At 36.1% G+C, this 9,706-nt stretch overlaps 1 protein-coding gene across 2 annotated transcripts in view; it reads right to left on the bottom strand.

The window, feature by feature from the left end:
* Nucleotides 1–9,706, bottom strand: part of LOC107486048 (MDIS1-interacting receptor like kinase 2) — a 74,285-nt gene that overhangs the window by 61,470 nt on the left and 3,109 nt on the right. The window contains exons 3-4 of one of the 2 annotated variants that reach the window (XM_016106592.3): nucleotides 6,355–9,249; nucleotides 5,639–6,268 (exon numbers count right to left, since the gene is read on the bottom strand). In XM_016106592.3, the coding sequence (XP_015962078.1) occupies nucleotides 5,883–6,268; nucleotides 6,355–9,172 (3,204 nt within the window). In that variant the 5' untranslated portion in view covers nucleotides 9,173–9,249 and the 3' untranslated portion in view covers nucleotides 5,639–5,882. Of the gene's footprint in view, nucleotides 1–5,638; nucleotides 6,269–6,354; nucleotides 9,250–9,706 lie in introns of those variants that run through there. The other variant, XM_016106591.3, reaches the window with a different exon arrangement.

Raw genomic sequence — 9,706 nt, 5'->3', positions numbered from 1 at the left:
ATCTTGGAAAGTACTTAGGTGTTCCAATCATTCATTCTAGAGTCACCAAAAATACATATAAAGTGATTGAAAGCAAGCTAAATGCAAGGCTCAACAGTTGGAAAGCGTCTTCCCTTTCCCTTGCAGGAAGAACTACTCTAGTGAAATCAACTCTATCTTCTATTCCTACATATACAATGCAATCTGCTATTTTACCTATATCTACTTGTAATGCCATTGACCGTAAATGCAGGAATTTTATTTGGGGTGAGACAGACAACTCAAAAAAAGTGCATTTGCTGAATTGGAACACCATAACTAAAGCGAAACAGTCGGGAGGTCTAGGACTGCGGCATGCAAAGGACCTAAACCACGCGTATATGATGAAAGCTGGTTGGGGGCTTATTGAAAGCAAAAATTCCTTATGGGCAAGAGTTCTCAGAGCAAAATACAAATGTGGCAATACATTATTCCACAAATTGAGAGAAGACACAGTGATTCAAACCTTTGGAATGGGATCTACTTAGCTTGGTAAGATGTGGAAAAGAATATGGTGTGGAGAGTTGGTAATGGCTCTCAAATTAAGTTCTGGACACATAACAGGGTCCCAAACATTGGATGATTGAGCCAACAGACATTACAGGTAATTGATGTCCTTTCGTTTTCAGGCGGCTGGGATGTTACCAGATTAAAGGAGTGGCTGCCAGATGATGTGATTAGCAAGATAATGAGCCTTGTTCTACCATCCCCTTAGAGAAAGGAGGATTATGTAGCCTGGGCTCCCTCTTCGGATGGATCTTTAAGCTTAAAAATGTCCTACCACGCCATTCAAAATGACCAGGTGTCACATGATCGAGTATTCAAGCTTGCATAGAGTTGGAAGGGACCTGAAAGGATTAAATCCTTTATCTGGATGGTGGCACATGATGCTATCTTGACCAACATAGAGAGAAAATGAAGACACCTAACACACAATGATCAGTGTCCAAGATGTCAAATAAATGAGGAAACAAGTCTACATATGCTAAGAGACTGCTCCTTTGCCTCTCTTGTATGGCAATCTCTTCAACCCAAAGACCAAGTGAAAGAGTTTTACAATCTTGGCAGACACGATTGGCTCATTCACAACCTCTCCAAGATGAATGATTGTCCTGGCACCTTTGGGGTTGCGATTTTCTCTTTATGGTACTTCCGCAACAAATTCATCTTTGAAGGAATTATCACTCACCCAGCGGCTGTCACAAAGTCCATTAAAGTGAGGAACTCTAAGATTAAAAGAGCCTTACATAACCTCATCATACCAAAGTAAGTCACTAATTCCATAGGGTATCTTGTTCGTTGGTACCCCCTCCTGAAAGTATAATTAAGACTAATGTTGACGGTTCCTACTTTTCCATCAACAACAATGCTGCTTGTGGTGGAGTTGTCCGAAATCATTTAGGCAGGTTTCTAAAGGCGTTCACATGTAATATTGGAAATTATTCTATTATGCATGTAGAATTATGGGGAGGTCATTAAAGGACTCCAACTGGCCATCACTCACAGTTGGAACCATGTTATCATGGAATCAGATTCTCTTGCTGCTATCAACTTCACTAAACATGGATGCCCTGCCTTTCACTCTTGTGCATTGCTTGTAGAAGAAATCCGAATCTTATCAAGTTGCATCCAGCAGGTGCATTGGAACCACATTCTCTTCGTGAAGCAAATTCAGTAGCAGACATTCTAGCAAAGAAGGGGCAATCAATGCCGCTGGATCTCCACATCCTCGAAGATTCTATCCCTGACATATTCAATGCTCTTTCCTCTGATTGTATGGGTTCTCTTAGATTGAGAGGGACTCTTTAGGTGGTGTTTTTTCTTGTATTTTGTTGTGTTTTTCCTTTCTGTGTGTTGTTTTCTTCTCTTGTTAGGGTCGTTGACCCCCCTCTCTTCACCAAAAAAAAAAACAAACAAAACCATTTGCAATTATCCAGTTAACTTAGCCATTCTAAATTTAAAACCATTAAACTTTAAAAATAAATTCCCTACCTCAGAGTCGCATTAACAATGCAATCACGACAGCGGTAGCGGCATCAACCGAACGGCATCTCCGATGGTGGTTCCGGCCACCACATAATGGTTCCCAGCAACAACAACAACAACTTGCAGCAGTTCCAAGCTAACAGAGAATACCGAGATAGAGCAAGACAAAGTGGAACAGTAGCTACGATGGCTTTCGGTGAGCTTAGTGGCAGTGATAGGTTCTTTCACCACCATCGCATTTCTTCCCACAGCAGACCCAACATCGGCGACAGCTCATCGGCGGCAACGATTTCCTCTGGCGGAGGCTCCGAGGGCAGCGATGACCATGGAGGCTTCAGAGACGGTGACCAACTTCGACAGAGCTCTCCTGTCGCGTTCTCACTGCTCCGCGAACTCCTATCTCACTCTCTCTTCGTGCTCATCGGCAGTGGCAGAAGTGGCGGCGACGAATCCTAGCAGTGGCGGCGGTGGATTGATCGCGATGGAGGCACGATGACGTCCCCTTCCTCTTGGCCTTTGCTCATGTCACATCATGCTCTTCTTCTCTTCTCTGTGGCAACATTGACAGTGGCGGAACAAACTCGGTGTGCACATCGTGACGACGAGCTCGACGGTTGCAGCATCAGGATACGGCAACGAGCTGGGTGCGCCGAGGTTCGGTGGCGGTGTGGCTCCCTCCCTTCTTCTCCATTCTGGTTCGCAACTCTTCTCTACTATTGTGTCACGTTTGAGAGGGTGAAAGGGAAACAGGGTGGGGGTGTGGCTGCTGGGATGAGGGGGATTAGGGCTAGGAATTGGAAGCTAGGGTTTTTGATTTGGGAATTTAGGGTTAGGGTTAGATTTTTATAAAGGAATATGGATAAAATAGATATTTTGATAAAATAGGTGAGTAGAATAATAATTTTAAAATTAAATATATTCTATTTAAAAACATTTAAAAATACTATTCATTAATATATTGCTGAATAAAATAATTATTTTTAATTTAAATTATAAAATAAACATATTAATTATGATTTATTAAGTACTGTTTAAATCCAAAATGTCAATTATTTAAATTAAATCATATAATTTTTTATTATTTTTTATTACTAGAATTTTAATTTTAATCATACTAAATAACTAATTATAATAAAGATTATATAAAAATTTTAATTAACTTAAACTCCAATTATTATGAAAATTATATATGACTCTTAATAATTTTTTTAACTCAAAGTATTATAAATTTTTATTTAATTACTTTTACTAAAATAATTTTTTTGAATAAAATTATGAACAAATATAATAAATTTAATTTTTTTAAAATTTGAGTTATTATAATAATAGCTTTAAAAAATATACATGAATGAATTTTGCATATATATGTAGTCTTTTTTTTCAAGAATAATGCTACAAGGAGTAGGTAAAAAATTAACGAGTTTACTTCCTTCAACTTATATAGAGAGGAGAGATAAAAATTCAACTCCACTTGAAAAAAGGCCAATCATAAACGAAACCCTAAATTATATTTTTCACCATTTATAACACAATTTATAACCCAACAAAACATGATACCTCTTGATAGTTAAATAACATATTAATAATAAATATCATAAACGTGATCCTTTAGGTATGAGGCATCCACTTAAATAGGTAGTTTAAATAAGCAGTACACGTGCAACATACAGTTGGATAGATTACCAAATCACATGAGTTTGATGGTGGATGTTTATAGAAAATTAAAGTCCAAGACCATAAAATCTGCATCAGACCACTATTTTCAACAAGAAAAATACATGTAGTTGTATTAAAAACTTAGTCGATATAAACTTGAGAAACAAAAAAGTCGTATAGATAGAGAAGATGTCATTTCAAATCCTTTCCCTGTCACAGACAAACATTAATGGATTGTAATTAATAAATGAACCAAAGAAATGGGGTGAAAAATTAGAAATGCAGGAATATGACTAACAAAATTCAAAGTATACCTCAGATATAAGTAATTCTAACAAAATAGTCAATTTTTAATAAAAAAAACGATAAAATAGCAATACAGAGGCTGAATAATGTATGTTTCCTGAGCTCATGCCTACAGTCTGTCTTTTTCCCTTTTAAGAGTGAATACAACTCTACATGTTAGGACAACATGAAGTATATTATTGTATAAAACTAAAAGAAAAATGCTATGAAAAGAATCCAAAATTAATTAAGATAGTTTTTTGTTAGAAGAGATTAAGATTTTCAATTCTTATGGAACATATTCGGTGAATGAATTCTTCATATGACAAAATAATCAATTTAATAGAAAATAAGATTTAACTTTCAATTGATAAAGAAAGACTAACTTTGCATGATATATCCCTCAAACTCATGTCTCATAAAATGTATTAAGATTGCTTTAAGGATATATAGCAATTTTTTTTTGAAAAACCAAAAAAAAGAGGGGGTCTAAGTATAAAATATAATAAAAAGTGTGGTGCAAAGACAGCAGAAAAATATCTAAATTCATAAAAAATTCTCTCAGAAAAATAATAAAATAAAATAAAATAAAATAAAATAAAGTAAAATGGAACCTAGATAGTTCGCAGGGACAGAAATTAAGCATAACAACGCAGAAAGATCGGAAAATGTGATATGACAGCAGTAGAAAGTGTGGTGACAGTGCTGAATGCAGGAGGTGGTAGTGGCAACCATAGTAGTAACTACGGAAATGGGACGAGAACATGACAAGAATTTTAATAGAGACAAAAATTTCATCTCTTCGACATTATGATTAAAAGAAAATAGAGAATGTTTAAATAGCAAAAACAACGAGACAAACTTTTAATTATTAACTTTTCAAAAATAAAAGAACGGGATTTTATTTATAATATTTTTATGTTGGTTAATATTACTCCGACAGCAGTAGAAAGTGTGGTGACAGTGCTGAATGCAGGAGGTGGTAGTGGCAACCATAGTAGTAACTACGGAAATGGGACGAGAACATGACAAGAATTTTAATAGAGACAAAAATTTCATCTCTTCGACATTATGATTAAAAGAAAATAGAGAATGTTTAAATAGCAAAAACAACGAGACAAACTTTTAATTATTAACTTTTCAAAAATAAAAGAACGGGATTTTATTTATAATATTTTTATGTTGGTTAATATTACTCCCACCTAAAAGTAGAAATAACGAATCCAAAATTAAAAAAAAAATATCCAAACCAAAAATTAAAACATTCAAGCAATTTAAACGTACTTTTCACCTTCAATATTAAAACAAACACATCCTATAGAAATAAAATGATTATTGAATGCATTATTTAAGGGGAATAAAATGAAATTCCAGGTCTAACGGGACCAATGGAAGTATGGAATTCTTTTGAAATACACTTTAAAAAATAACAAATAGAGAGCATGGAAGAAAAGTCATAGAGCTAGAAAAATGAACAGTAATAAGAATAGGAAAAAGAAAAAGAAAGAAGCAAGCTAGTGGCTCATCGCAAAGAATTCAGAGGGTGTGGTTGGACGGAAATGTCTCACTTTTCTTTAATCAAATGTCACGGGTTTAATCCTCCCCTTGTGCAACAAAAAAAGAAAAACTTTGAAGTTCTAAACCAACAAGTTAAGAATGGAGTTCATTCATTAATAGATCATTTTTTCTTCTTTATTCTCTGCTCTTTATTGAAACAATAACAATGAGATTACTCTACTTCTATTCATGCATTCTGACTCAACAAGCTTATCTCCTTTTGTAATTGGTTGGCACAAAACATAACAAAAGAAATTAACTTTTTACTCGTACATATATATAAATGGTACGCACGCTTTCAAAGTAATCAAGCTTAAGAATTAAGACACAGGTGGACTATATATATATGAAGTATGAATCATTAGATCATAATGAAGCAATCACGTAAGTGCACTCCCCGATCCTTCTTCAATGAGTTGCCCAATTCTGATCATAGGAAACTGGTGATTAGCTAAAGGTGACTTTCCCATCATAAGCTCTTTAGAAATCTGATGCATGCTTGGTCGAGATTGTGGACTTTGTCTCAAGCACTCAAGTGCCCACTTTGTGATCCACATGATTTCCTCAACAATTGAATTCTTAGGATGGGGTGGCCTCTGATCCATCACATCAACCAATAACAAATTGTATGTTACTGATGCTGTTGTTGGCGACAACAATGAGTTGATCAAATCTCCTGGATGCTTTCCCATGAGGATCTCCAAACAAAGCACTCCAAAGCTATATACATCACTTTTCTCTGTCACTTCCATAGTCTGAGCTAGCTCTATAACCAAATTGGAAATTTCAAGTTATGCATAAAGAAATATATGGATCATTCTTGGTATAGAAAGCAAGGGAAAATGGATTTACCAGGAGCTCCGTATCCATAGGTGACTACAAGTGTTGTCCAACTTGAATCCGGCTTAAGAAACTTAGCTGTCCCAAAATCAGAGACATGAGCTTCATATTCTGAATCCAAAAGGACATTCTTGCTCGATATGTCGCCATGAAGTATAGGAGGTATGCAATCATGATGCATATATGATAGAGCATTAGCAACTCCTTTAATCACATTCACCCTCTTTCCCCAATCAAATTTACTTGCTTCCGCTTCATCTCTTAGCACTTGATCCAAGCTTCCACCTTCCAAGTACTTATAAACCAAAAATGAGAACCGTGAATGTTGGCAAAACCCATATAGCTTTATCATGTTGCGGTGCTTCATTTCTGTCAATGCTTTGATTTCATTCTCAAATGCTTTCAAATTGTATGTCTCCTCCCCAATAGCAGTCTTCTCATGAAGCTTCTTCACTGCAACAACCATACCTGAAGGCAACTCAGCCTTGTAAATAGATCCTTGCCCTCCATTTCCAATGAGATATTTGTCATCAAAATTATTGGTAGCTTCAATGATTGTTTCAAATGCCATTTTCCCATCATGGCTCCATATGGAAAAGTGCTCTTTTGATTGCACTTCTTTAACTTCTCTCTTTCTGCCTCTTCTGCAAAGAATATACATTGAAACACCTAACAAACAAAGTGCTAGAGCAAGTGCTCCAAAGATAAGAAACAATACCATCTTCAGGCTATGCTTCTTTGTGCATCCCTCCAAGCCGGTGACATTGTTAGCACACAAGCCTTTGTTACTAATCAAGGACCAAATTGGAGCATTAAGAAAAGCTTGATTGTTTGGAAGCGGCCCTTCTAACTGGTTGTGTGATATGTTGACAGAAATCAAGGCTGACATGCCATCAAAACTGGATGGAATATTGCCAGAGAGATCATTGTGAGAGAGGTTCAAGAAGTTCAATTGCGTCAGATCTCCAAGCCACCTTGGTATTGTTCCATTCAACAAATTGTTGCTAAGATCAAGAGAAGAGAGAGGTTTCAATGAAGCAATGCCAGAGGGGATGCTTCCCTCTAGTCTGTTGATGCTCAAGTTCAATTCAACCAATTTGGGTAACTGCATAACTTCTCTTGGTATGTTGCCGCTCAACTCATTTCCTGCTAGGTGCAAGATTGTCAGATTCTTCAATGATCCTATTTCTGGTGGAATGTTTCCTGAGAGATGATTGTTACTGATACTGAGTTCAAACAAGTTTTTCATATTCCCTAGTTCCTTTGGAATCTTTCCATTCAGTTGGTTTGAAGAAAGGCGAAGCCTACCCAGATTAGTAGCCTCAACAATTTGTGGTGGTATAGCACCAGAAATATTGTTGTTGGACATGTACAAGTTCTGAAGGTTATGGCTCTTTCCCCAGTTTGGTGAAATCTGACCATAAAACTTGTTATCACTCAGATCAATATGTACTGAATTCGGATATATGCCGAAAATTTCTGCAATGTCACCTTCCAACTGGTTTCCCTGTAATGTGAGTCTAGCAATGTTAGAGCAACTCTTCAAACTTCTTGGCACTGATCCAGTAAAATGGTTGTTCTCAGCATTGAAGTATGAGAGTAATCCACCTGAGCAGATTTGAGTTGGCAAATGGCCAATGAAAATGTTATTGGACACGGAAAGGGTGTTCAAACTTGTCAAGTTATTAATGCCCTGTGGAAGGGTGCCATTAAACTTGTTGGTGGCCAATTCTAGCATATTGAGGCCTTTCAAGTTTCCAATTGTTTCAGGGACAGTTCCATAGAGGTTGTTTGTATGGAAGCTCAAGTAATTCAAATTGATCAGATTACCTATAGAGGCAGGAATTGGTCCAGAAAAATTATTAAAGCCGAGGTATAATTCGAAGAGCTTTGTCAAGTTTCCCAATGTGGAAGGAATGGATCCAGAAAAGTGATTGTTATCAAGTGCAAGGGAATCTAAGTTGGCTAAGTTTTCTATGGAAGCAGGGATGGATCCAGAAAGGTTATTGCTATTAAGATATAACAAGGTCAAGTTAGACATGTTCCAGATGGAGGGTGGAATTGACCCAGAGAGTGTGTTATTAGAAAGGTATAATTGTTGCAAATTGCTCAAGTTACCAATGGTAGGAGGGATAGCCCCAGAGAGAGTGTTGCTTGAGAAATCAATCGTATGAAGGTTTGTCATCATTCCTATTTCCATTGGAATGGAACCAGAAAGATGATAATTATCTATGAAAGAAAGATACTCAAGGTTGACCAATTTGCCAATCCCAGTAGGAATGTGGCCAGAAAGATTGTTGTTTCCAAAATCTAGATATGTTAAGTTGGCCAAATTTCCTATGGACTCAGGGATTTGGTCACTTAGATGGCATTCGAAAAGATCAAGCCCGTGGAGACTTGTCAAGGTGAAGATCTCTCTAGGAATGGAACCTTCAAAGAAATTTTTGGACAAGTTCAATTGATTAACTCTGGACAAGTTACCAATCTGTGGGGGAATGGTTCCATGGAACAAGTTGTTGTATATGTTTATGCTGAGGAGGTTTGGGAATGAAGAGAAGGTGAGAGTGTGGAGTGTACCTTTGAGTCCAAAATTTTCAATGTTCATGGTTGTGATTGACTTTGATTTGTCACACTGAATTCCTTTCCATCTGCATGGACTTGTGCCGTTGTTCCAAGATGACAAGATAAGTTGGCTTTTGTTATCAAGGGTGGTCTTCCACTTTAAGAGTGCATTTGCTTCTTCATTCTTCTCATCACTTGCAGCTAAAGCCACACAAGAGAGTTTCACAAGGACATAGAAGAGGAATATTAAGAGATTTTTTCTCGACATAGTTCAACCTTCTGTGTATGGATTGAATTAATGGATGGTATGTTGTGGCTGGTGATGATTGATCAGTTCTGTGCACTCTAGAAAATGATATCAATCAATACATGTATAAATGCGGGTCGTGCACTTATTTATATACATTATTTTTTACATGTGCATTATTGTTATAAAAAATAAAACAGATATAAGTACAAGATTCTTTTTATTTATGGTATGGTTTAATATGGTTTCACACCTGAAAAGACATTTTTAGATGAGCAATTTTTCTATTATTTTAAGCCTTTAAATTAAAATTCCGTCATAAGAGTACGAGAAGAATGTTCTAGTTGCTTAAAATAACAACAGTAACCAGAGCATGCAGGTGTGTCATGTGTGTGGACTTTTGAATAACGGGAAATTATTTCAAGGCCAATTTAATAATGTTTATGAATTGTTGTCTAATTTTATTTAATTTATTTTTTATAAATGTTTATATTTTTTAAAAATTATTAATTTTTTATTTTTTTTAAGTCAACATCATCTTTTAGTGTTTGTTCT

This window comes from Arachis duranensis, chromosome 4, assembly GCF_000817695.3.
Source record: "Arachis duranensis cultivar V14167 chromosome 4, aradu.V14167.gnm2.J7QH, whole genome shotgun sequence".
In the NCBI taxonomy this organism is placed as follows: Eukaryota; Viridiplantae; Streptophyta; class Magnoliopsida; order Fabales; family Fabaceae; genus Arachis; species Arachis duranensis.
The sequence above is the reverse complement of the archived record's forward strand: the minus strand, read 5'-3'. Positions and strand labels throughout refer to the sequence as shown.